Here is a 26,539-nt window from a genome sequence, read left to right on the forward strand (position 1 = left end):
CACGTCTGCCATCAAGCAACCACAGGGAACCCAAGTCCAATCAATACCATCAACATTGGCCAACATGTTTGTCAGCTGTTCAATAATAGAGTGGCCTTGGCAAATTAGTCTATATGAAAAGTGAATATGAATGAGGTTGCTATTACTTGAGCCAGTCAACCGTATCCTTCATTTTGTGTGAACACGAATGCATGCATGTGTATTGTACGTGATGTTTTGAACCACTAGTGCTACATAACACAATGTACACTGACTAGGGCCGTGCCGAATTATCAAAATCAATTATCAATACTCGAATATTTTCCGAATTTGAATATTCCAGTGCAAAAATTCATGAAAAGGAATGTAGAATTTTCTTGTTTAAATGAGAAAAACTTGCACTATGTACGCTTGTTTCAAGCAGATTCAAATGATAAACTACAATTGTTCATCTCTTAAATCTTGCTTAATCATGGCTGGAGATACACTTAGAAGTGAGAAGCTATTAAAGTGATTATAATGCACAATTGTGTGCATTATTGCAACTGATTTTGTGTATAGTTTGTTCATCAACAAGCTGTCAGTCGGTATGACTGAATATTCAGATATTCAATCAAACCGAAGGTCGAATATTCAAAAACCTGGAATAATTCAATTGACTCAGCCTGCAAACTAACTGAAGAGCAAGTCTGAGGCAGACACGAATATACACAGTGGACGGAATATCTTTGTTAGTATGTTTATTTAAGGCACACCACAATCTGAGACGTTGCCATTTTTTCATTTCTGCACAAATCTTGATAATTTCCAACAAATACCAAATATTTGTCAAAACTGGTCGAATATAAATGCCCAACTAGGGATTACATGCTCTAGAAGTTACGCTCGCATGATATTTGAAAGGAAGTCCATCTCAAAAATGTCATATTGGGAAAACTGGAGGTCACATAGATACAAGTTATGAAGGCACACTATGAAAGTACATTATGCCATTATGCAAATTTCCTGCATCAGTAACAGTCTATACATATGAATTTATCTTCAAGCAAACTGGAGTTCCCAATTCTGATTAGTCCATTCATGGCAACAAACAATGTGACCTATAACTATATTGCACAGTGCAAATCAAACCCCACGTGATAAGAAATTTTACCTTCGTGCAATGTGCTGGTTTTACATGAAAGGCAAAACGTACAGCTGCAAAGTTTACTGTAAATTCAAACCTGGCACATTTTTTGTGGGTTGGCGTAGTGGTTCTTTCCTTGTGGCCTGGGTTCGATTCCTGGCTTGGTCCACATGTGAATTGGGTTTTCAGTCTCTACTTGATTCTGTGGTTTTCACCCAGAACATTCTTCTGGGGTTTTCCTACCACCATTAAACTACTTCACATTTGAATGTGCCAAAGTCTGCAAATGTTTGAAACCGGTGCATCTCTAAGAAGAATTTTTTTCAGAAGCCTTACATGAGTCAAGTTTGCTTGAAGATAAATTTATCATCACGCTCGTGCTCATGCCACATGAAAAAACATAGCGTGTCGGTGTCCCGTATATCACTCGGCTGAAAATACAGGATGCAGATGCACTACATTATTCCGTGTTCCATTCAACCTCATGTGATGACTTTAAGAACCATGAGGGACTATATTGAGGCCAACCAGGATACAGACATAGTAAGAGGTGTCATCAAGTGACATTTTGATAAAAGAAATATACTGTACTTTATTTCTCATGTATTTGAAAATATTATCCTGAAAAAATTGTTTGTGTGTTTTGTTTTCACAAACCTTCTCCACGCAAACTCTGCCGAGAGGTTTACACATGACAGGATGTCTTCAAAGGAGAGACGCCAAGACAAGCGCCACCGTGCGAGCATGCCAGCATCTTGCCCCCCACCTTCTAACCACAGCGTCTCGGCAATGCCCACGTCCTCCCTCAGGTTCCAGACTGGGAAGAGCTTGGCATTGAACAGGGTGCGATCGTAGTCTGTCTACGGTGTCATCACAGAGGCAGGGGAGGGCAACAGTGAGAATTTATCTGCTTAGCAGTAATGAATCCATTCGTAAAGCTGTGTCCAGGATGTGGTGCTCAGCAAAAAAAGTTTTCAACACATTCATGTGCCAATTGAAACTTGGCAGGGAACCAGTCAACAGCAGTATCTCCCGATTTTTAATTGGTAAACTACTTTTGCTGCGGAAGCATGTATGTGCAAATCACAATTCTGTACATGAAAGCTCAAAGTCCCATGTCCAAAATGATGCTTTCTTGATACATACAATTTTTTTGGAAACACACACATCAGGGTTTATCCATAAGCAGATTTGGCACTCCTACTTTGATCCATCTTGGTCTGATGTCAGACTTACTTGTCTCTCTATTAAACCCTCTTTTGCAATTAAGATTTTTCTTTTTTGAATACCTGATTGGTTGGCCACAGGTCTTCTCTGTCAATACCTGTCCGTGTCAGGAACACGATCCATGGCGAGTTACAGAAAGTACTGGTACCCTTCACATAGGGTGTCTACAACAAGGAATGGAGTAACATCTGTATCTTATTAAAGGGAATCAAAACGTATCAGTCACAGACAGCGAGACACAATGGTAACTTTTCTTATCTTCGATCTCTACGACCAGTGTTAAAACCTCCTTGGATGGTTGGATTTTTGGTTCCTAACTCGATTTTCCAAGGAACATTTCAGGGATTTTCCCTCCTACCTCTTGAACTGAACTTTTCTTCATTGTATTCTCCCCAGGGTCCCAGGCAAAACTGCCAAGAGGCAATTGACCGGCTGATATTGGTTAAATACACAAAAGGATGAGAAAATGGTTTCATTCCTTAAGGTCAATGGCTACCAGTGGTCAAATTGGGGTCATGCGGTCTCAAACTTTGGGTTTTCCTGGTTTGAAACGATTGAAAATAATTGTACCTTGGAAAATCACTACCACATTCCATCACTGGTTACTCCCCAACTAGTTACCTCTTAGATCTTGCCCTCCACTGTGCCAAGTCCAGGCTTTCTAGGCGCCGATGACATTTTTGTCATGGCAATTTCAAACTCACCTCAAAGCTGTCAAATCGTCCCATCACTGTGTAAACTTTGCATGCCCGCTTCTGGGATCCACCAACCCTGACGTGAAATGCTTGCAGGAAAATGCCAGCAGACAGCGAGTGCTGCTGCAAAGCCTGAGCCAAACAGATCAAATGGAACACAACATGCTTGTATCATCTCTAAAAACAAAAGTTGAATCCTGCGCAACAGCAAACTGAGCACACTGGTGGCAAACCTCAATGTCACAGTCAGGCCCATGCAATCAGTCCCTTGCTCCTCCATTTACATGCATGCAACAGAGTGATGTCAATTTTGAACAGTCTCATGGCCACTATTGTTGAAATCCTAGTCGTGCATTCACACCCCATGAAAAAATGACGCTATCATTCAGAGAAAAGCAAGGTGTCATTCTCTCCATTACTGTTCATTAAGTGAGAAAATTTGGACGTTTGTACCCATTCACTGTTGCATTTACCAACTACTGACAGAGTATTCTGGATTTCAAAGTGCATGTATCTGATTACCTTGGAAGCGTCGCTGTTAATATTAATGAGAACTGACTCCTTTGGGATGTCAATATCTCCCTGACAGACAAGAGGAAATGTTAACACAAAGTGTGAACATTAACGTGGAAATAAATGCAGCAATGTGTGTGTGTGGGGAGTCCATTCTAACAGCTACACAGTATATAACTGTTGCCAATCTTTATGAAGTTTGTAATTCTTTTCCTTAAACATGAAGTTAGGTGAATTAAATATAGCTCTACTTTACTGAAAACAGACTTCATCAAGAGTTCATAAACAATTCTGTTTAGAAATTATTTTGACATTTCACTGCCCAATTGACTTCATGCTACATTTAATAAACAATGCCATGAATAAATATTAGAATGAACCATGAATCTGGACAACACACCTGAAGATGACAATGTGAGATGGCACATTTTGGTCCGATGGTCACATGACCCTCTAGTGTACAGTTTGTTATTACGGCTGATTCCTCGACATCACATGTTCCCTGTGAGGAAACAGGCTGAGAATTACTACACATCTGGGCAAATTTCTGACACTGATGGTGACAGATTTGCAACTACCATATGCTCAATAATTATAAAGTCCTCATTTTTTTAAACAAGTCCATAATACTGATTTATTATACTGGAGAAAGACTATTTCTGTTAAGAAATATAGCTCCTGTTATGGCTTTTAATAGTATATCATAAGTTTCAGTTTTTGCAAGCAAACCTGAATGAAAGAATGCACAGTGTTGGCCCAGGTGAACTGCTTGTCTTCGTCCATGTGCAGCGGGCAAGACAACCTGTATTTCAGATGCTCCTTGGGGGACATTGTTAGGTAATTGTGACTCCCATCAGGAATCATCACTGCATCATGACAAAAACAACCCAAGACAGGGGAGAAGAAAAAGGCTTGAAGAGGTTTCATCGATCAGTGCCAAGGCATTCACCGTGCTGTCAAGTAAACTGAAAGCAACTCAGCAACAGTGAGGAATACAGTGCAAAATTTTGCAAGTAATGATCTTGACAACTTCACTGTCAGCAGTTTACCTCATTTGAAGCTGCTTTCAACTCATTTATTGGTCATTCAGTGATTGACAACTGTTCTTTTCCCCTTAGATACTGTTGCTTTCAGTACTAAGATCTGGCAGCTTGGCACCGCATAATACTTTTAACAGCAATAATTAATGGACAGACTAGGCAGCATAAAGGGCCTAAAAAATAAAAAAACAAGCACAACCTTAGTGTTGATTCTGAGTTTTGGTTCTTCTAAGCCTATTTGAAATGAAAGGCCTTAAACAACGATATGAACGATCTATCTCTGCTTGTACATTCCAGAAATAAAACACCTACTTGCTTTCATCGGCAGTCCCCTCAGTTTGTTCCACATTTGTGCCCTCGCATTGCGCACAATTCCTTGCTCGTGCTCCTTCTTGTTGTAAGCCATATTGTATGGTTTACCTTTCTCGCCAGAGACAAATTCCTCCTTGGTTACATCCTTGGCCAGGCACAGAAGTATGTCAAAGAACAATGAGAGCTGTGACGAAATGCAATCAATACAAGAAAAACAATTAAAAATGACCATGATCACATTCAGGAAATTCTAAACCAGTCTACAGAAACAGAACATTGACAGTGGATGCATGCTTCAAATACAACTTATCTCATCATTTCAAAAGCAAAATTTTAATTGAATTGGCATTGAAACAAATGGAATAAAAATTGAAATTTTTAATCTCCTGGATTAGAAGGAATAAAATTGAAATTACTTCCTACAGTTTACACAAAGACCATCGTGATGGCCACTGAATTTTCCATGAGCAACAGGCAACAACAGAAGAAAAATCAGAAATGGTAAATGAACTCTACCTCAATGGGTTTAACGTCACTGTCCATTCCAAGGTAGGTGCATGCATCAAGACCAGGCAATGCATGAAGAAACAAAAACTTCTCTGCAGCTCTGCGATAACCCGCATATTCAAAAAAATTTGAGAAAACATGAACTGTATTCCAGGAGGCAACAGACAGGGACAAATTTCCAGACATGTAGTGATTTATTCATGAAAGGCATACATGTTTATTTGAAAAAATTGAATTAAAAGGTAATAAACAAGGACTTATTTTTCGGTCTTTAGTGATTTATTCAAGAGACACACACAAAAATTTATTTTGAAGAAAAAGGATGATGTCTCCGCTTAATGCACTTATTTTAGCGGCTTAGCCGGGAGTACTTGGGAACTACTGCTAAACAGGTGTTTGTGGAAAGCAACATTCAACTAAGAACCAGTTACATCAAATATGTACTGCATGACACTTTGGCTGGTAACCAGTTTTTTGCTGAGCCAGTAATTTCCTGGTTAAGCAAATTTCTATGATTAGCAACTTGATGACATTGACCCCTGGCCTCAAATTTCACGGCTCTGCTTACTACAAATTATAACAGAAAGTTCAGCCTGTGTTTCAAAAGTTAGCATGGAAATTTTGGCATTCACACTAGGCTTCTGTGCTTACGTGGTTAGTGAAACAGCTAATATTGTTGCAACAGAAGTGATTCAAATCAATGGTTCTCTGGTTTTTTAAGTCACAAAAACTGATACGGCAGAGCTGTCTTCAAAGTACCGGAATCCCATCAACAACTTGTCGAGTCTAAGTGACATGTGACAATGCCACATCTGTACTTACCTGGAGCTCAGGAACACCACGCCAGCCACCAGGGACACCATGTGGTCTGACGGATCCCCTGTACCGTCACGCAGGGCACACATCTTCATTGCGGTTGGCCCGCCACGAAAGAAAATGTCCTGAATAACACCCTGTGAAAAAATCAATGTTTAAGTCTTTACAGGTGGCTTGCTACTGACAATAAAAGAGCAGAGGGGCCTTGCAGAGGGGAGGGGATAGTGGGGACAGTTGGGGAGGTTTCAAGCATTAACTGTGACTTCTTAGAAACAATATTACACTAATCCTCTGTTTAAGAGATGCATCTGGTTGCTCAATAATGAACCCCACCCCTGATTTTGTAAATTTCATGTTTCATGTACAATCCAACTTTCTGCCTATAAAATCAAAATACTGCACAGATTTCAGATTTGTCTCTTTTTGTTACTTGATTATTTGAAGTAAAGCAATTCTCACAATTTGGGCATGTGTTTCTTAGACAGACCTTGACAATCAGCACAGCTATTAAAAATCAGTCTTTGGACTTATAATCTTAGGACAGCAGGGTCAAGTAAGAGTGCGTTATAAGGGAGGCTGGTGTTTGTTATTTCAATTTGGCAATAACGGAAGTCACAAAGATGTATGTGCGTCCATGCTAATCATGAAGGGACAGAGACCTGCTTAATTCACTATGGGCACACCATGCAGGCTGTCCATACCAAGGGGAAATTGTGACTTACATCCTTGTCAATCCGGTAGATGCCATGATTGCGTGCATACTCCTGTGTGGCCGGCACACTTATGACACACGCCCCTTCAAACCCCGCCCAATCCATCTTGGGCGGGGTCGGTACAGTAAGGAACATGTCTGTGCTGCAGACCCATACACCAGGCGGGCAGCCAGTTGAAAGCTGCAATGTGATATTCACACACAGAAAACAGAATCAAATTTAATTCAGATGAGTAAAAACGAGAGATTCAAAACCCAGGCAAAATCTGTGAGAGTGCCTTGCAGAAAGACTAGGGAGTTGAGAAAGCTTTTCACAGGATCAAAATCAGATTGTTCAGGTGAGTTGAGATCCAGCTTACCCATGCATGAGAAGCACTTCTGAGGACCTGTTAGGAACTAAGGCTGTGTCTGACACATGCTGTCAGAGCTACGGCTACATCTATTGTCACATGGCCCTGCATACATTGTATCTTAAACATCAGATTCAGATGCAGCCTAAACAGAAACTACTGCTCGGCAGAGTTTATGTACTCAGCCAGTGTTGTGTTCGAGTCCATCAAAAGTCCCTACAAGTCCCTCATACGAGTCATTCAGTCTTAACCCAAGTCACAAGCCATTCAAATAAGCTGTGACAAAAGCATTCCTTTGCTAAGTTTACCCTGTTACTAGACTGGACTTGTGAAGGGACCTTTGACTGGACTTGTGAAGGGACATGTGAAAGGACTGGTGATGGACTCGAATACAACACAGTGCTGAGCAAATCATCTGAGAATCAGTCACTGACAATGCAAATCACTCAGCACTTCACTAAAATTGTTCTGTACTTGGCAGCTCCACAGCATCGCCTACTGACGACCACATGGGACTAGAGAGTATTTACCAAATACTGACGACTACACCACAACTTAGGACATAAATACATTTGACTACACTATAGAAATACAAAGTCTAACAACTGAGAAAGTGTTACCTGTACATTTATCTTCCAGGTCTCACATTTTGTGAAGGTCATTGCCTTCACAGCTGGAGCATGCTGTCTTCATACAACTCCATACCATGACAGACATACAGAGTACTGATAGATTCTTGGTGTGGTTTTATACCATATTACCCCCTGCCCATTTGGCCCATAAACATTCCTCAAGTCATCTCAGCTCCCAGGGGAGTGTACTGGTCAAAGGTGGTCATTTACAGATACAAACACAGTGATGCTGCAAGTTGACGATTGGTGCCTAAGAGATACATGCAGCTCACCGTACCTTATCTGTGACAGTGCAAATCAGATGGTCGATGTTCGTCACTAATCCTTCATAGCCAGCTTCTCCCTTGGATGCATGCCTCACTGGGAGGGTCACAAAGGCCCGCCCACAGGAATCAAAGCAAAAGCTACGCCCCTGCCATGAGAAAAATGTGGGTCTCTCGTCAACTATGAAATGTACTTTTCACTCATTAAACTTCAAAATTAAGATATTTATGAAGAAAAATTTCACTCCTGATATGCTACACTATAAGAAGAATGCTAACATACCACATGAAGAATTAGTATATATGAATAAAGCAGAACATCTGAGGTCACCACCTGTAAACATGAAAAAACAGAGTTTCATTGCTATATTTACACAACTGGAATTCATTTTTGCTTATTTGAGGATGTTTGGCCAACTGTTCATGGCTGCCCTTACAATAACACTGAGGGAGGGTAATGATTGGAAAAAGTTAACCTGTTCCACACCTGTTCAGCAGCCATGCCAGTTAGCCTTTCTGCCCAATTATCTTGAAGACATGCTCTCCTACATGTACATTCCACCTTCAAAACCTAAACAGTGACTACACTACATGTACCAGGCAATGCACCTTGGACTGTACATACTCACTGTGTAGCCATGCCGCTGGCTTAGATGCTCTGACACAACCAGCAGAGCATTTAGGGTGGCACCTCCCGAGCCCACTCTCGTCTGTGGGTCTTCAACAGTCAGAAGGAGAACATCCTTGTCGATGTAACCCTTCTTCTGACGAACCTCCAATTCTGCAAGATTCATTTTCAATCACAAAAACGTCAGTATCTTTGAGATACAGGTGCTGTACATGAAACACGAATACAAATGACCAACTCGGTATTAAGAAAAATTCTGCCATGAGACAAAGGGATCGACTCTTTCAGAACTGAAGTTTACAAACGGTAGTGTGGGCCTACCCACATACATACAGTACTAGTACATACTTGAAGGACACAAGAGGGTAAAGTTCAAAGATGAACTAGGTTTAGGGCCGTTTTTCAATAATCAACTTTGTCTCTGTCTCAGGCTTCGTGTGGAAAACCAATCCTTGATTGTGGGCCTGAAGCATTTAACTTAAATTGGAGTACTGTAATGCTTGGCTCTTTTGCATCTTACTTGATGTTTTGTGGCACTATCAAACTTAATAACATCAAATTCAGGAGGTAAAAAATAGTTGAAGCCTGAGACAGAGCCCAAGTTGAGTATTGGAAAAAGGCCCACGTTAGATCTGCATTCACGAAAGGCAATAACCAAGGAAATAGCAAAAGCTTGCAAAACACAAAAACTATCCATTTAACCTAACATCATTCCTCAATCTTACAATTTCCATAAATTTCATATGCTTTTATAATTTTTTTCAAAAATAAAATCTGGGGTTAAAATTAGTTTCTGAAAAATTTAGAGCATGTAAAGAGGATCAAGTCTGATGCACGGGTCTAACATAACTGCCAGCTGTATTAACATGTACTGTGTACAGTTACGTGAAAAAAGCAACTAAAAAGTTTCCTCCAACCCTGAGTAAGACCTATTCACCAATAAATTCATAATTATGTACGCATGCGCACAAATGGCCTTGGTGGCAAGACATGTGACCGGGCCATTGAAAATGTACAGAGGTGTGAATTTGACGATCATTTTCTCTCAGGTTTTCTGGCTTTGTTCATTTTTTCTTCAGAAAATCCCATTAAATGATAATAGCTATTAGTTTCTAATTTAAGTGGAATTTTTAATGCTCTTAAAAAGACTTTATAATTGTGATTTTTCCTGAGCGCACGAGACCGCCGTTTCTTAGTATGGCCCTCTTCCATCATAAGTAGTATAAATTAGATTGTTAGTGTTCTTGGAGCCAACCTGTGCATTTGTAAAAACACGTACCAATGTTCAATGTAACAAATCTGTATGTAAATAGCTTATCATTGAACCTGGTCACAGCTTGGAGTACTACCGAAAGAAATGGTATCCAGTTGTGTTTGGGGTTGTACAAGACAAACTGCAGATTCCAAAGTGCAGATTTCCCAAGGTCAGAAAACAGTAAATCGAATGGGTACAGTAAAGAATATTTGGGTTTTTTTGATTATTATTGTGCAGGCCTTGTTTGCTGACAGCAATACTTTTAACCCATGAGCACTTGTATTTAAAAACACAACTGGTGTAAGTACCCTTTATGAGTCTATATAATCACACAATACTGGGTAAAGGTCGGTCGGTTGAAATAATTTAATATTTGAATGTTTGACCTTCGATGCTGTATTCAAATATTCAGTTGTACCAAATTCTTACAAAAGAAGAAACAAAACAAACAAACAAACAAACGAACATGTTTTAACAGAAAGATAGAAAAGGAAACATCTGAAGGAAGGTACCGTAACAGCCCCTTTTAAGTTTACTCATAACTATGCTTTTGGGACACAATTTTCTGTTTTTTATTCATTGATGTACAGTATATCTTTGTACATTCAATTTTGAATATTTGAGTACTCAATTATCAATGGAATATCTGAATAACCTGGTACATCTGAATATCCTAGAACAGGGAGCAGTTTGGGGCAGTAAAGGGAATAAACTTGCAAGACAAACAAGGGCATTGATCCAGCATGTCAATGGGGGCAATTAATGATCTGGGAAACGACCAATAAGAGACTATGATTACAGTTAGATTTCCCTTTATAACTGTACATAGCATACCATACTGGAGTGGTTCTGCAGAAGCTTCGTCCGTGCAAGTCACCACAATAGCTGTCCACTTGGTCCGCTGGTCACTCATAATGCCACACCCAGTGATCTGTTCCTTTTCTGTACACAGATTGAAAGGAATACCACTGACTGCTTTGACTGCAGTGTTCAATGAGAGGAAGATTTTAGACTAAGACGGACTCTACAGTTAGACCACTTGGGGTACAATAACTTGCTAGAGCGCTCACTTGCTAATAGTGGAGGCCGGATAATGGTTGCAAAATACATGCATGAATGCAGAGACTGCACAGACAGCCCAAGTTGTGCACATTTTTATACCTGGGTGTGCACTGCATTCAGTGAATGTACCTGTGACTAGATCCCACAAATGAGCCTTCCATTATTCTCTGCGCAAACAATACTTATATGCGTGCATTGTGCACAAACATAATATACATGTACATGTATTGCAGGATGCTTTTGTATCCAACTGGGTGGTAGCTCAGCAGTTGATGACCAAGTGTGATTGAAAGATAGGAAGATTGGATTGGAAGAGCCTCAATTTTAGAGTTCTGGATCCAGTCTGGGGGAGTTATACATCAATGAAATGTTGTAGATGTTATAGATAAATGTTATAGATTGAATAAAATTCTGCCAAGTTCTGAAAGGAAAACAATTGTAAAACTGTAGTTTGTACAGAATAAAAACAAAACTTACATACATGTACATGTACAGGGTTTATTGTTTGTAATATTAAATTTTTCAAATTATTTCTTTGCAAGGACACAAATGGGGGAAAAGATATAAAAACAAATAAAATGAATACACCTTTTCAACATACGCGATGCTATTGTGGAATTGGACGGCAAACAGGACATACATTCTATGATGTCAAAAAGGTAAATACATGCAGAATAGGGGCTGCTCTTTTTACATCACAGTCATGTACTACCAATAAGTGGCTGCTAAAAATATGGCTGGCTTTCACTACAAAAGTCAAAGATTAATTTCCAAAGTGTTCAGTTAAAAATCCCACGCCGCCATTAAAACACCAAATAATACACATATTACTACAAATGGCATGAAATACAGTCCACTTTTTTGAGACAAATTCACATTTTGAACAAATCTGGAGTTAAATTGAAACCAACCCGTCAATAATGGGTTATAATGGGTGGGGGGATTACCAATATAATACCCCAAAAATCACACCCCTCCAAATGTGACAAGAAATCCCTGTCCATAGTTCTAGGGGGATTTTGCTGGTAAGCAAAAACTGCAACTACACATGAGGACTACATGTATATTGTCCTATAATCATGACATGACAAAACAACATTCCACGACATTTGCTAGTCCAAGCACGGAGGAAGGAAGGGGGTCCAAGTACTTGAAGTAGGCTAACTACATTATCACTACTGACATGGCTGAAGTACTGTACATGTACATTGTAGAACTACAGATTGCTTCCTAATTGGACGACCATGTCCCAAAGTTACTAGGGGCGATTCGTAGAGTCCTATAGTCAATCCATGTACTCCAACTACTTCTAGCCCTGGTACTGTCCTAGGCCTGCCTTCAATTGAAGCTTACCTAGGAATGAAGGAACTGCCTACCAGTGTACCCCTTCACATGGGCAGCACGTCGACCGGTCCTGGATCCTCGTCGTGTGCAGAGCAAGCGCTGGTACGGTGCGTGCGATGTGCCTGTTGGACCGGGCTGGGCGATGTTGTCGAGACCGTCCCTACTGGTCTCGGCCGGGTGAACAAGCGCCCTCTGATGACTCTCAGGAACAGATAAGCCTCATGTGACGTTTCGTTCATTCGCGTTTTGAATTGATAACCGAACACGGATATGTGCGCTGTAGAAATATCCACTTTAATTATTATTTTGCCATTTGACAGAACAAGATGAAAACAGGTCATTGCTTGTTTTACTTTTCAAAAACAAAAAACCAACAATCGTTTTGTGTTTCAATGTGAAAACGAATAACATTGACAATTTTTGAAGAATAAAACACGTTTTGTTTCTCATTTTGTAATGCAAAACAAGTCTTTACGTAAAGTGTAGACTGCTAAATAAAATTAATTAAACGTGGCTGAATAAGAGGATTATGATGAATTTGTTGCTCGAGCAGCAACGACAAAATCTCTCACAATCTAACAAGTGCATCTTGCCTTTTTTTTCCTGCATTGCGCTGACGTACGAAGGGGGGGGGGGAGTTGTCAGACCATCAAGCATCAGCCATTAATAGCTCGACCAATATGCCCCATTCAATTATAGGATCCGGAAAAGTAGGGGCCTGCTGCCGTAAAAAAATGTGCGTGTGTGTTGGGGGGGTGCAAAGACCCCCTCCACTTCCTTCGACATTTGCTTACTGTTTAAAAAATAACAGAAGTGTGGCATGCTTTACCCCGTATAGGCCTACCTAGACTTGCGCTACGCGCGCAGCGCTTTACGATCTCTGCGGCTCGTCACCATCATACGGAACCCTAAGTACGGAGTCCCTAATGGACAGGTACAATGATATTTTTTTATTTAGTTCCATTGAAAATATTATTTCTTTCTCTCGAAATATCATTTCCTTCTCTCGAAATGTTATTTCCTTCTCTCGAAATATTATTTCGTTCCCTCGAAGTATTATTTCGTTCCCTCGAAATATCACTTCGTTCCATCGAAATCATTTCCGTTTCCGCCTCCTTAGGCCTACGCTTGTGCGTAGTCGCATTAATTTTATTTCGATTTCACACATGCGGACACCCTGGCAATACACCAGTCACTATTGTCAACCCAAATGCTATTATGGCCCCTCTATACAGTGTCTTACGCTCTTGACGTGACCTAAAGGAACAGGCTGAGAGATCGAATACTCCCCCCATAACTTTTAAATTTTTAGTATAAAGCTTTTAACCCCTTAAGATTCAGTTATTGCACTAAGCTAGCCGGGGTATAAATCAAAAACCCATGGACTGCAGGTAAGTAAATCTTCGCAGCGTTATACATTCTCATTGTTACGTTGCACAGTATATGAAGCAAACGTGTACGACCAAGGAGGCCTCTCGGGATGATAACGCTGGAGAGAAAAGATCCCTGGGTCACTTTGTCACACTTTGCGTGTACGAACTGGAAGGCCTGCCGGGTTGATATTGCCGAAAGTAAAAGGTTGTTAATAATTATTTAAAGCCAATCTTCGGTGACTTTTCGCAATATTACTTGAAGAATATAAATATAAAATTCCAACATGAGTACTTCTGGGGTTTTTTCAGTGTAAAATCAATAACCCACATGTTAAGCCAAGGTGATAGGGCAGCCCCATTTAAAACCCCCAAAGGCGTGCTGTGCGAGGATTCCACTATAAGCGCGCCGCATGATCTATACTTTTACGCTCTACAAAAGCAATGGTTTCAGTATCTTCGTTTTCGGTTTCATTGTAAGTCTACAGCGGGCGCATGTAGGCCTATGACACTAACCATAGTTTATTCCCTGCTTTCGCTTTTGCCCTTTCAGCCTCTGTTTCAATGAACTTGAAACTCCCATCAATAGTGTATGCATCAAGAACAAGGCCAACTGGTATTGTTGCGCTGTCAGTACAACAGCGTCAGTACGATTTTGTGCGAGGCTCAATTTTAGGGCAACAAGGTATCGAGGGGTTTCATTACCGACTAGATTTTTCTCAAGCGGAGGTAAATTAAAGTTTGATGAAACTCCTGCCAGTAGAACGTGTCATGTTTTGAACGCACATCCACATAATGAATTAAGGGGAAACTACACAAGGGCAGGCATTTTGCGTTATATTACGATATCTTTAATATATGACGATGACTCGACCCAAGTCCTTGTTGAAGCAAGGATGCAGTCCTTTCGATGTTTTTTATCAATCGAAATTCGCGGAATGTCACGTTCCCACTTATCCCCACAGCACACAGTGGGATGGAATAAAATTTTCTTCTGTTTTTCTTTCCAAAGACTGAAAAGAAACCTTTGTAGAAAAGACCTACACAACGTTTTAGTTAGTGACGCTACTCTGCCTTTGTACTTACCTTTGTTTTTTGTTAACAGTAAAGGAATTAACGACAAGATGTCGGACGCAGGACGGCTGAAAGAATGTTGTGAATCATACCTTAAAGCTTCATCAAAGACTAGCATTTTCCAATCTACAACAGCTTCCGCAGTCAAGGGGTGTCAATTCCTTTGTCAGAGACCAATTTTATTCAGAAACAAAGGTCTTCATTAGAGGCAAATGTCCCTTGTCATTGTCAAGTCCTTTGTGACATCGTGTCTTGGGCTTTGTCTCTGACACCCACGGTGCTCATAGGCGGCTCATGGTCGAACTACATAAAAAATGTTAAAATTGAAGTAAAATTCCTACATTTGGCAGTAATATGAGACAAAGCCAGGTATGGACACAAAACTGAGATTTGGCGAAAAGTGGTGACAAGAGCAGAATACAATCGAATTCACGAGGATTTTAGTGTACCCTAGACATCACGTCTGGGTTTCAAAATTGTATTTATACACCAAAAAAGCTTGGCATGATTTAGGATTCATAAAAACACAGAACTGTAAAACATTGTTGAATCAACGTCGTTGAATAAAATAAAAATTAACAGCCAGATACCTTGAAACATCTCATTTAAAACAAGGTACTTAAGTTATCGATTTAAACATCCAACAAACTAAGGTAATTTAAAGTGAGCATTTAATTAACATTTTAGAAATCAGTCCACGGAAAAGCCATTCATCATTTTGCCCTTTTTTCACTTCTTTCATTTTTTATCTAATATCATTTTTTAGTCTCATTTTTTATATTTTCACCCCCAAATTTCATTAACTCCATCCTCAGTGCTCAATCTCCCAGGTTTCAATATTATTTTACATTCACCCTAGGGGTTGGGGCTTGAGGCATGATGCCTGTGCTACTTCCTGACGCTCAAAGTTTCCGAGGATAAATTCTTTATAGATGCACGTTTCGTGCAACTGTACAGTCTTTTATGTGAAACAATTCAGCGCCCTTTTGGGGTGAAGTGTTTTGAAAATCGCATTGTTTAAACATTTGAAATTTGTCCATGCTTTTCCGGCTGAATGAAGGTACTTTTGCTGTGATGTCATTTAGGGAACGCAACGATCAGTTTACATGTTTTCTGTTTATGTTGCCAACCTACAATTTGCTCGTTCAAATGTTTCTGAGAAATGATTGATTGTTGCCATATTATTTCAAAGTTCTTGCACAACATTGAATCAACCAAGAAAGAGGAAAAAATTGGAAGGCAAAATACCAAAAAATACCACTAGTTATTTTTGCACAATTTATCGAACTATTTTGAGGGCCTTTCAGCAATGGCGTTGTAGCCACAGTTTTCTAATGAATATTCAAATTTGTATCAGCATGAAACCCCCCCAAAACAAAACAATAAACACTAGAATGCCTTTTTAAATACAGCACAATCATTGCAAATACGGTAAGATGAAACATAAAAGTGCATTCAGAAAAGCCGTGCGGAAAATAGACCCTTTTAATCGCTGTCTCTGTGATCTTATGTCGACAATTTGATGCGTAATGATTTAGCTTGAAAAAGTGTAACTCGACAGTCAGAATTAGAAGCCATTACCGTTGCGACAATTTAATCTACTGTGATTAAAACTTCGAAAAAATGTAATTCGACAACCAGCATTAAAAGCCATTTTTATGGTGGTACAGCTCATAAATAGGTAGTATACGCGCATTACATGCCTCTTTGACTAATAAGTGAAATTAATGATTTGCTAAATGCAGGCGCGTCAAACTCAAAAATGTGCGAGTGAGAGTGGTGCCACCGCACTTTTTGGGTGCGTTCGTGCGTTTACTCCGATCCTGTTAACACGAGTAGGATGCGTGCGCATTACACTCGGGTACAGGAGTATACTCCCCCTAAAGCGAGAGTAGACTCTCGCAGACCCTCGGATCGCACTATAGCCGTTCAAGCGCTCAGAGTATACTAGTGTAAACGCGAGTAGCTCGCTCGAACGCACCTTACAGTATTTAACCCAATATCACCAACAGTAGGATATTTAAATTAGGCATATATACAATACCAGGGGTTAGATCGCGCAGAGATGGTGGGAACCAACATGGCGCGGCAAGATCGTATCTACGGGAACGAGGTTGGACTAGCCTTGCACTAACTAACCAGCCTGAAATGCAGCTCCCTATATTCATAAAGCATGTGACAAACGAAAAGTGAGCAAATACATGGCCTGTACAATAATGACCACGTTGAAGAATTCTATTTAAAGCGTAAATACTCAGAATGAAACAATATAATACAGTGCCATGCCATTCTTACATAGGCCTACATACATAAGTCTTATTTCACATAACTTGAAGGTTAATTTTTCCAAGTATCTAAAGTAATTCTTAAAAGTTGTTGAGACTTAACTGAGGTCAAGTCATCCTCGTTCCCTTCGCTCATGCGTTGTACTATTCAGCGCTTCTCATATGTGTTTAGGCTTTCAGAAAGGAAAGGAATTCAGAAAGCGAAACAAGTCACGTTGAAAGCAGAAAAATCAGGGAGTTAATAACACCGACAAAGAATAATTCATTCCAAGTGGACGAACTTTATTTGGACCGGTCACAGTGTTTTCCTTCCAATTTCTTGCTCATGAAAGAGTGTCACATTCGCCATCAACCGCAAGTGTTTTTTACCGAGTAGTGAAAATCTTCGAGTACACCAGTGATATTTTGAGCGGCTTCAATTAATTTCCCTATCAAAAATGACCGAAAAAAAGCTTACCTCTACAACCAAGCAGCTCGAACCGGATGCAAATATACCTTTGCCAGCTCCGAGGCTCAATTTTGACGTAGCGTGTTTGTAGAGGCTCCGGGAATATGACAGTGACGTGAGAGTCGTTGTCACTGTTACCCTGAAACTTTAACGACCAATGAAAACAATAATGGGAAAACCTCAGAAATCATGATAACAGACTTTGCAAACTAGTTTTGAAACGTTGATAGGTTTTAATTTAATTAATTTATACAATCCTTGCAAGTACGTGTAAGCACTGTGCCAACGGCCCCCACGGCTCTTTCACGAACGGCTCTTTACAGGAAAATACACCCATTTTGTAAGTGTTGGATCCTATGGTGCGTGCTTACCTCCTTGGGACTTCCACTGGCTGTGATATAGTTCCAGTTTGTTCCATCAGCGCTGTACTGCACTCGGTATGATTTGGTCCAAACATCACTGTGGTGCCGCCCCTGTGTGATGAGTCCGCTGACTGTGATCTTGTTTCCAAGGTCTACGGTGATCCATTGATTTGTATCTATTGGTTCGGGACACCAAGCACCTAGAAGAGGCCATATCGATGTAGGGAGAAAAACAAACAAACAAAAAAACAAACAAACAAACAACCGAGAACAGATCCATCAACCCAATCATCTTAACCCGTCGGGTTTATGGAGTGATCTGTGTTCAACATTCTAACTCCAATTTCGCAAAATTTGGACCTCAAGAATTGTCAATTTTTACGAAGCTATAAGCATCGAAATATTTCAAACGTTTTATTTTAACCACATCCCTGACAAAGTGCTGAAGCAGGATTATTGAGTTGGGTTCGACTGGGTGATTTTGCTGGATTAGGTGACTGGGTTGGGTTAGGTTAGGGATTATTGGGTTGGGTACTTGGGGTAGAATGAGTTTTGTTGGATACTCGATTGTGTTTGATTAGGCTTGGTTTTAAGTTACGAGTTGAGTTTAGATTGGAGCTACACCGTAAAAACAACGCTTCGAGTTTTAACACATTTCTAAACACATGTTTTGTACCCATTTTTTGACATTTATAACCATGATGTGTTTAGTATTGTACGCTTGGGAATGTGTTGAAATGCTAAGTGGACTTCAAAAAGCGAAACATGTACCACAGAAAAACGTATAATAAACATGTCATGAGTTAAACGTGTTGAAAAAGTGGGTACAAAAAATTGCTTAAACCCTACACGTTGGATTGGGTACCCGATTGGGTTGGTAGTTTTTGGTTTTATTTTGGGTAACAGATGAGTTGAATAAGGCTATAGGTTGGGTTGGGTATTGAATTTGGTTGTATTTGGTTTGAATTTGGGTAATGGATGACTTGAGTTATAAGTTAGAGTAGGTTGGGGCAAAGTTGGGATGGGTATTGGTTGGGTCTGATCAGAGTGGTTCAACCTCTATTTTTTTATTCAAGATAGATAAAAATACATAAATTCACCCTTCGTGTTAAGACGAGATTTCTCGCGACCAAAACCAGTATGACCAACGTGAGAGACTGACAGATTATCGTCAGGAATTGCTCCACTCTCCATCCCTAATGGGTCTTGACAAACTGCTGGAAAGAGTTAAAAAACAAACAAAATGTAACATTTTAATGATCGAATCCCAGCCAAGTTTTTGATTTTGTTCCAGGAAAGTCAAGGTCCAGGAAAGTCGTTTCCAAACGAAGTATTTTATCGAGCGACTGTAGTTTGAACGCTCTGAATGTAAATAACCTGGTAAAGAGCATTATACAAGGGTACAATTCCGTTACCGCACGTACATGTATTTGTAAAAGGCCATGTTCCAGTGTTGTAGGACTCGAATCCAGGACTCGGCTCGAGTCGGACTCAAGTCACTTTTTTCGCGACTCGCACTCGACTAGAGTCAAATTGAAATGTGACTCGGACTCGACCATGATGACTCGTGACTCAAGTCACGTGTTTTCCAAGAAGAAAAACTTAAGTTTACAAATCTGTGAGACGAACGTCATGGAAAATTGCATGCAGGATCGCCGGCTGCGCGGGCACAAGCGCACACCAGACCCCACTGGACGTACTCGAAACCCCGATCTCGTGTTGGACGAACACGAGAACGGGTTTCTGAATGACGAGAATCAACACGCAAACATTGTTCGCGAACAGCATTCTCACTCCTCACTGACTGGGGATTGGATGGAGAACGTCTAGAACAAAGATGGCGGACGAAGGCATATAGGCCTACCACAACTTAACGCGTACGTTAATGACTTGCAGGTCTCTGTAATGGTCGGAGCGGTGAAAGTAGCACATACGCGCAGACACAATGTTTTCAATGTCCTCCAACAAGAGTATGTCTCCAACAATAACTGGCGCGTAAGTAGGTCTACCACCGCGGCTATCCACCCTCGTACCCAAGATTACACAATTACAGCGCAGTAGACACGACACATCAACTGTTAGAAATCAAAAGATCACCGTTGTCCATTTTTTTGTGGCCCGGCAACATCACCAGTGCGCTCAACGTGTGAATGATACATGTGCGCTTGTAGCATATCATGTGATCATTTTGCCACCTATAACAATTCACTATCTGTAACCATGGTATAACAAAGTTACATGTCACACTCTTTGTTGCCATGGATCGACAAATCAGAATTCACGTTTGCCTGAAGATAATATCTGGCAGCTGCATCGGAGCGTGCCAGCATGTCATCAGCAGTTTACAAAACGAAATCGTTGCTCATTACCTTTAGCAACCCGTTCCTATAATAAGGAAACAAAGTCTACCCGTTCGAAACAACATACCTAGATAACTTGGCGGTTATTTCCTCTTTCATATCAGAAAGAAAAGACAACACAACTTTGAAAATGAAAATGTGGACTTATTTCCATATCACAGGAACAGAGTGCTAAAGTTAATGAACACCACGAAACTAGTTGGCCTTGGGTCCCATTTGACGGGCGAGAACTGCAACATTAAAATTGCATGCATTTTTGTTCAACAGCCGGAACCGGGATCTGCGGTGTAGGCGTCTCGTAACACGAAAGGTTAAGTATAGGTACAGGTTAATCGGGTAATAAAGTAATACCTGCTTGTAATCAAAAGGTACATGGTGGATTGTTTTTCTTTTTGATAAAAAAGCTAGCTTGACTTTTTCAAAAGAACCATAGCACTGATTCATTAGCCTAAGCAATCTGAAAAACAGAAGTGTGTCAAGAAAAATCACAGAATTCTAGGTATGCACAGCGAAAAACCCGCCAGATTGTTCTATAACTTAAAACAAGTGAATTGTGACTTGGACTCCAGACTTCGGGCTCAACATTGGTAAATCGACTTTACCACTAATAAGTTCTAATGTAGTGTATATACCTTCCTTATGAGTCGTCTTCCACGGTGGTTTGTAGAAATCCTCTTCGTAAGACGAGTCCTTCGCTAGACGCTTCAAAAGGCGCAAGTGTTGACAATCGCAGGGAGGGTCGTTAGACTGCGGAAACCAGCGCTCCTCATCCAAATAGTTTGAATCGGGCATCTTACGAAAGTTACAACATCCGACTGAAAGGCCGGCTTCTGTTGAATGAAATGTATGGCCAAAGTTGATTACTGGTTCGATGCGTTGTACACAGGGTTGGGTTTAGTTGAGATTAGTAACTGACTTTAGCTTTATTTCGTTCGGTTCAGTTGGGTTTGACTTCTTAGTAGTTGGCTTACTGGTGTTATTGACCTAAATTCGCGTATATTGCATACCGACACCACCATATCTACCGTGACCTGAAATGACTGCTTATCAATGTCAGCTTTTCAGTTAAGATCTGCTGCCGTGTTTGTATACATAATAAGATATACATGTAGGCCTTTTTTTCTATTAGACCTACTTGTTGCAACACAATGTTGCTCCATTCCTACGCGTTTTTCGGAGTTTCTTACATGTTTTCAAAGTGACCGTCACTATAAAAGAGCCTGAATGAATATCTGAACAGTTAAACATAGTATCCAACCAGGGCTTTCCTTGTGACCCTTGACATGTTGCGTCATGCATTTAAACAACCAGTCACCTATACAAAAAAATCGAAGCCTAAATATCTCCAAATACGGTTCACTAATACCTACAAACGTTCTTTTTTTCATCCAGACTGCATGGGATTGGAATAATTTTCCCCTGCACATCTCAGATACAAGTAACACTAAAAATTGCAGAAGCCCTAAGGAATCTCAAACGTAATGCTCACGAATAGCCGTCCACCTCTCTTTGGCTGCATGTTGATCAGTGACTATTTGTCAAGATCAAGCTCATGATCTATTTATATCTGTGGGTGATACCTAGCCCCAGACTGGGGGCCATGATACGCAGAGAGTCCAGTAGACTGGCCCCCAGTCTGGGGCCAAGTGATACCTAGCCCAAGGCCCTGTTTGTTTCACTTCGATCCGGATAGCGACCAGAACCTGTGTAACGGATAAGGCGAACCAGCCCTTTGACTACAGATCGCGACCCAGATCCGTGTGAAGCAAAGGCCGTGTCCGAATCACTTGGCTACGGCCGGAATTTACACACGACTTAAAGGGAACTGACCGCGGCCACTGCCATTGAATCGTGCGTAGTTTCCAGCCGTAGCCAAACAGGCCTCAGGATTTTATCATGAGATGCCAGGGAATCTCTGGTAAGGGAAACAGACTATTTGGGTACAGCTGTGCGCGTGCGCAATAGTCTCTCCTATCACTGCAGCCATACATACGATGACTCAATCGCGCTTTGTTTCCAAAATACTGTTTTTTTTTTAAATGGCGAGCTGGCTCGTGTATGTTACTTCTCTACTTTGTAGACGTTTTTCATGTGACGTAATATGACGGGCAAAGTTATTTTAGGAAGCATACCATGTCTGTACAGGCGCATGCATTTTCGAATTGGGGTATTTCTACTTGGAAGTTAATGTACGCAAAAATGCCATGGGACTTTCAAGGCGCGCGCGTTTCTTGACACCTCAGGTCAGTGTAAAGTCCTCGCCGGCCGTCAACAATCAGGTGACTGAATATCTCGCATAGAAAAAAGATTTTCTATTATGATTGCCAGAGGTTGAATTATTGGAGGCTCCCCGGGACATGTTGTTAGTTTTTTTTTCTTATTTACCGTAGGTTATACGTTTTCCCAGTGATTTTTTTTCATACAGTTTGATTCAAGTGCTGTTCACATTCACATGGCTGTGGAAAACTGCGCTCAAGTACGGTTATCCCAGGAATTGTTGTGGTTTGTATTGTTTGCGCCATTATGTGCATTCCCTTTCAATTTTTGATCTTTTGAATTAATTTGCTGGCCACAAGGTTCATGTAAAGGAGCCTTCAAATTAATCTTAGGACATTGTATTTTGGTATTATGAGCAGAGAGCAACCAATTTTGCGGGATTTGCGTGTGCATGGTAACACACAAGCACTTTTAATTTAATTTGTTTATACGCAAGCAGTTTCAAACTCGACGAACTAAACTCCAATTTGCTATTAAGTTTAAGATTGCTAGAATATAATTAAATAGGATTTTTTAAAAATATTTTCTATGTGTATGTCTTTTCCAGTTGTTGCCAGTGTGTTTGACAACCTTCTGAAACTGTAATGTAACTGTAATGTAACTGTAATTGCAATTTTTATAATCCTTGCTGTTCGTCACTTCGTCAGTTTCTTTAAACAAAAAAGTAGGCCCATTAGCATGTGCTCAATTTCATGTTTTATTGCTGGCCTTTACCCTCTTTAGTTTCCCAATATGAGACTGCATTTTATTTCATATTTTTGCTTCAGTTCTACGCTTCAGCTCTATGCTGAAATATTGCCTGGGTTAAAGTTTAAACCAAGCAAGGGCGAAAACTACAACTACCCAATTTAGTTTAGGTTGTTTCAACCCATTTTGGGTGATTGAAATTAATTTCTGGGTTGTTTTAACCAAACTACGGTTAATATTCACTCATTTTGTGGGTGAAAACTGAAACAGAAAATAATTCTCAACCCAAAGTAGGGTTAATACAGCCCATATTTGGGTAGTTGCAGTTTCCACCCTTCCTTGGGCAAAATTTAACCCAGGCAATTTTTCAGTGTATGCATTTGTACTGCACGGTCTCCCCTGCTGAGAACATTGCTGTCTTTTTGTTTGAATTATGTTGTTCTATTTGAGAATCCTATTCTTATTGCGGATTGGCACAAAGTCATTTCAAACGTATTGCTTCTTCCAACGAATATTCGAATGCTACATTAGTTAATTCATTAGTTTAGATTCCAAAGCAACCAACACTTTAGAAGCCGTGGGAAGGACAAAAATGGCCAATCATTTCACAAAATTAGTACCGGTTTTTCCTTAGGCATGAAACCTGCATATACCAGTGTTTAGAAGCTCGAACTTCTGTCGATGTTAGGGGTGTGACATGCATAAACATGCAAACACTGCATGTTTTTAGGACTACCTAGATTAATCAAGGATTGGAATCAAAACGTAACATTTACTATAAAAAGGCGATAAAATAAAATCAATTAAACTGGCTGAGGACAGTTTCAGTTTAAATGTTGCCGGACACCATTTAGTACCATCGACAGTCGAAATTCAAAGAAGACAAAGGTGAAGACTCGTGATTTTACTCGTTCATGTAAAATATTGCCAAAGTACTACATTTTGCCAAGGTGTCCAACACTGTTCATTGCAGTAGAACACACAATATAAGATAAGAGAAGAATCTTGGAAGAGCTTAAGATGCCCTCATCGTATATTGTCTTTTGTATATTGTTGCTCTTGTGATAATTATTGAATTTGATCATCCCGCGCTTGGTGCACGCAAAGCTAGAGAAAATATAGGATTTCCAGTCCCATGATTTTTGACGTTCAGCATTCAAGATGTGCGCAGAAACGCGAGCGCTTAGGTCTATCAACATTCTAGCATACATGAAAATGCCTAAATTGGTCTTGTTACGTTGTATGAAAACCCTCATTTGATTCAACGCTAGCCGCAACGACGGCTTTTATCATTTTTCCGTTGCTCCTGTTTTTATTTCATTTATTGTACAATAGTTGCTACGGATTCTGTTAGTCAAATCAGTATTCATAACAGAAACATCGCCTCAGTCTTGGGTAGTTACCTATATTGTGGACCTCAGCGTGAAGCCTTTGTACTCTTTTGCCTGGCCTCTTCCCCTCTAAAAGAGTATAAAATGAAATGACGAATTCTCTGTAGTGCCTGAGGACCAATTCTAACCTATAATGTATGGCTGTTAATGTGCAGTAGACGACCAGAGAATAGTGGAAGGAGGAAAAGCAATGTCCATGACAGGCCTCGACATTTACGGTTTCCGATTGCCCAGTAGTATGACACCATGCAAAACCGTCGATGGGTTAAGAAACAGCCATTGCCCAAACTTGTGTGAACTATGCACACGTAATAGTTCGGGTGGTAGTTGGCTCTATGATAATTGTCATTTTTAACACGTTTCCAAAAGCATACGCAACCAATTCACCCCCTCCCCCAGTGTACGCTTTGTACTCTCGTGAAAATGATGATAAAAATGGACGACCCGTTGCGCCTCAAGTCTTGTCTTAATCCTCATTAGTGACACATTTCACGATTGCAATTTTACCCCCCACGGTTGTATTATTTCAACAGGATTTCTCTCTTCTAAAACATACTGTAAAAATGCTCAGTTAAATGTGTACATTTGGAGGAGTGTGCCTTCTGCTTGGTATGTAACATTAAGACAGTAAAGACACTATATCTTTTTGCCAAAATTGCTTACACGGGCGTCGCTAGACCATTTTAAAGAGGGGAGGGGTGTCATCGAGATTTGCTGACGGACCTTCACCGGATTTCATGAGTGTAATAGTTATCTGATTAACAATAATCTTATTTTTGAACGTAATCCCACATCTTCAACCTTTACTTTTCCATTCATACCGACAGCACCACACAACCAAACTGACAAATGGAGGGTGAGACCTCTGCCCCCCCCGTAGCGAGCCCAGTGACTGCTTATGCAAGTGTAATCGTCGTAGTTTCAAGTATAAGGTGACCACTTAATTTTAGAATTTTAAATAGCTGAATGATCTGAAAGTAATGACGCACAAACATTCACTTCGGACGATTATAATGCCATATTCTAACAAGACTCTAAGAGTTTGTCAGGTATTAGGCTCCTCGCCGAAAACGTGTACAGTTGAGTATATTTCCATTATCAAGTTTTCTACTAAAAATTGAACTAATTAGGAGAAAACAAACCTGACGAAGACGGGAATTGGTAAGATTACATGCACAAAGGTAAGATTACAAAGTAAAATGATGACTTCATACTATCACTTTGCAATACAAATTAAGTTTTTAGGACAAAAGTACTCGAAAAGTACTCAGTCCAGTACTTTCAAAGTACATTTCTCCTTAAAACTTAAATTTTACACAACTTGGAGTGTCTGAGGTCTTATATAAAATAAACTTTTTAAAGCAAAAATGGACTCTACTTATGAATTTGAAAAGTAAAAGTCTGTAAACTTGAATGAAAAATGCTTCTAAATAGCAAGTTAAAACCAAAGGTATTTAGTTTTCCTTACAAATATACTGTACTTAAAAGAACGAAAGCAAATATAACATACCAGTCATAGATGAACTTGCAATGAAAAAGAATAAAACGGTAATCCCAAAACAGCTAACATCCATTCTTTTCCCTTTGACAGTTTTTCACAGCAGTAGCAGTCAATCGGCCACACGGCTTTAAGCAAGAATTCTCCACTAGCCCAGGCTCAAACTGATCCTTCCTCTATGAAATAACAGACTGGCGGAAATTCAGGATGCTTTGCGAAGGAAACGTCATCCTTATGCTTGCACACTATGATATTTTAGGACGTCGTTGTCTATTGGCGGTAGCTACAGTACCCGAGGAATGACGCTAGAAAACACTAATAAGTAG

General features: G+C 40.2%; 2 protein-coding genes across 2 annotated transcripts in view; both read right to left on the reverse strand.

The window, feature by feature from the left end:
- The window catches only part of fcsk (fucose kinase), a 27,895-nt gene extending 15,284 nt beyond the window's left edge, over positions 1 to 12,611 (reverse strand). The window contains exons 1-15 of the mRNA XM_022228266.2: positions 12,471 to 12,611; positions 10,890 to 10,997; positions 8,802 to 8,953; positions 8,456 to 8,506; positions 8,187 to 8,321; positions 6,938 to 7,108; positions 6,222 to 6,352; positions 5,409 to 5,499; positions 4,893 to 5,076; positions 4,270 to 4,406; positions 3,941 to 4,042; positions 3,550 to 3,609; positions 3,037 to 3,159; positions 2,395 to 2,496; positions 1,763 to 1,965 (exon numbers count right to left, since the gene is read on the reverse strand). Of these exons, the coding sequence (XP_022083958.1) occupies positions 1,763 to 1,965; positions 2,395 to 2,496; positions 3,037 to 3,159; positions 3,550 to 3,609; positions 3,941 to 4,042; positions 4,270 to 4,406; positions 4,893 to 5,076; positions 5,409 to 5,499; positions 6,222 to 6,352; positions 6,938 to 7,108; positions 8,187 to 8,321; positions 8,456 to 8,506; positions 8,802 to 8,953; positions 10,890 to 10,968 (1,721 nt within the window). The 5' untranslated portion in view covers positions 10,969 to 10,997; positions 12,471 to 12,611. The remainder of the gene's footprint in view (positions 1 to 1,762; positions 1,966 to 2,394; positions 2,497 to 3,036; positions 3,160 to 3,549; positions 3,610 to 3,940; positions 4,043 to 4,269; positions 4,407 to 4,892; positions 5,077 to 5,408; positions 5,500 to 6,221; positions 6,353 to 6,937; positions 7,109 to 8,186; positions 8,322 to 8,455; positions 8,507 to 8,801; positions 8,954 to 10,889; positions 10,998 to 12,470) is intronic.
- A 2,497-nt stretch (positions 12,612 to 15,108) lies between these two features.
- On the reverse strand, positions 15,109 to 26,539 carry LOC110975687 (lactadherin-like). Its single transcript, XM_022228382.2, has 6 exons — positions 26,226 to 26,539; positions 20,993 to 21,190; positions 19,101 to 19,217; positions 18,010 to 18,200; positions 17,648 to 17,783; positions 15,109 to 17,363 (listed from the first exon to the last, which is right to left on the reverse strand). The coding sequence occupies exons 1-6, from the start codon at positions 26,287 to 26,289 to the stop codon at positions 17,359 to 17,361; spliced, it is 711 nt and encodes a 236-aa protein (XP_022084074.1). The 5' UTR covers positions 26,290 to 26,539; the 3' UTR covers positions 15,109 to 17,358.

Source organism: Acanthaster planci, linkage group LG06, assembly GCF_054643075.1.
Source record: "Acanthaster planci isolate LZ-2023a linkage group LG06, COTS_SCS, whole genome shotgun sequence".
Taxonomy (NCBI): domain Eukaryota; kingdom Metazoa; phylum Echinodermata; class Asteroidea; order Valvatida; family Acanthasteridae; genus Acanthaster; species Acanthaster planci.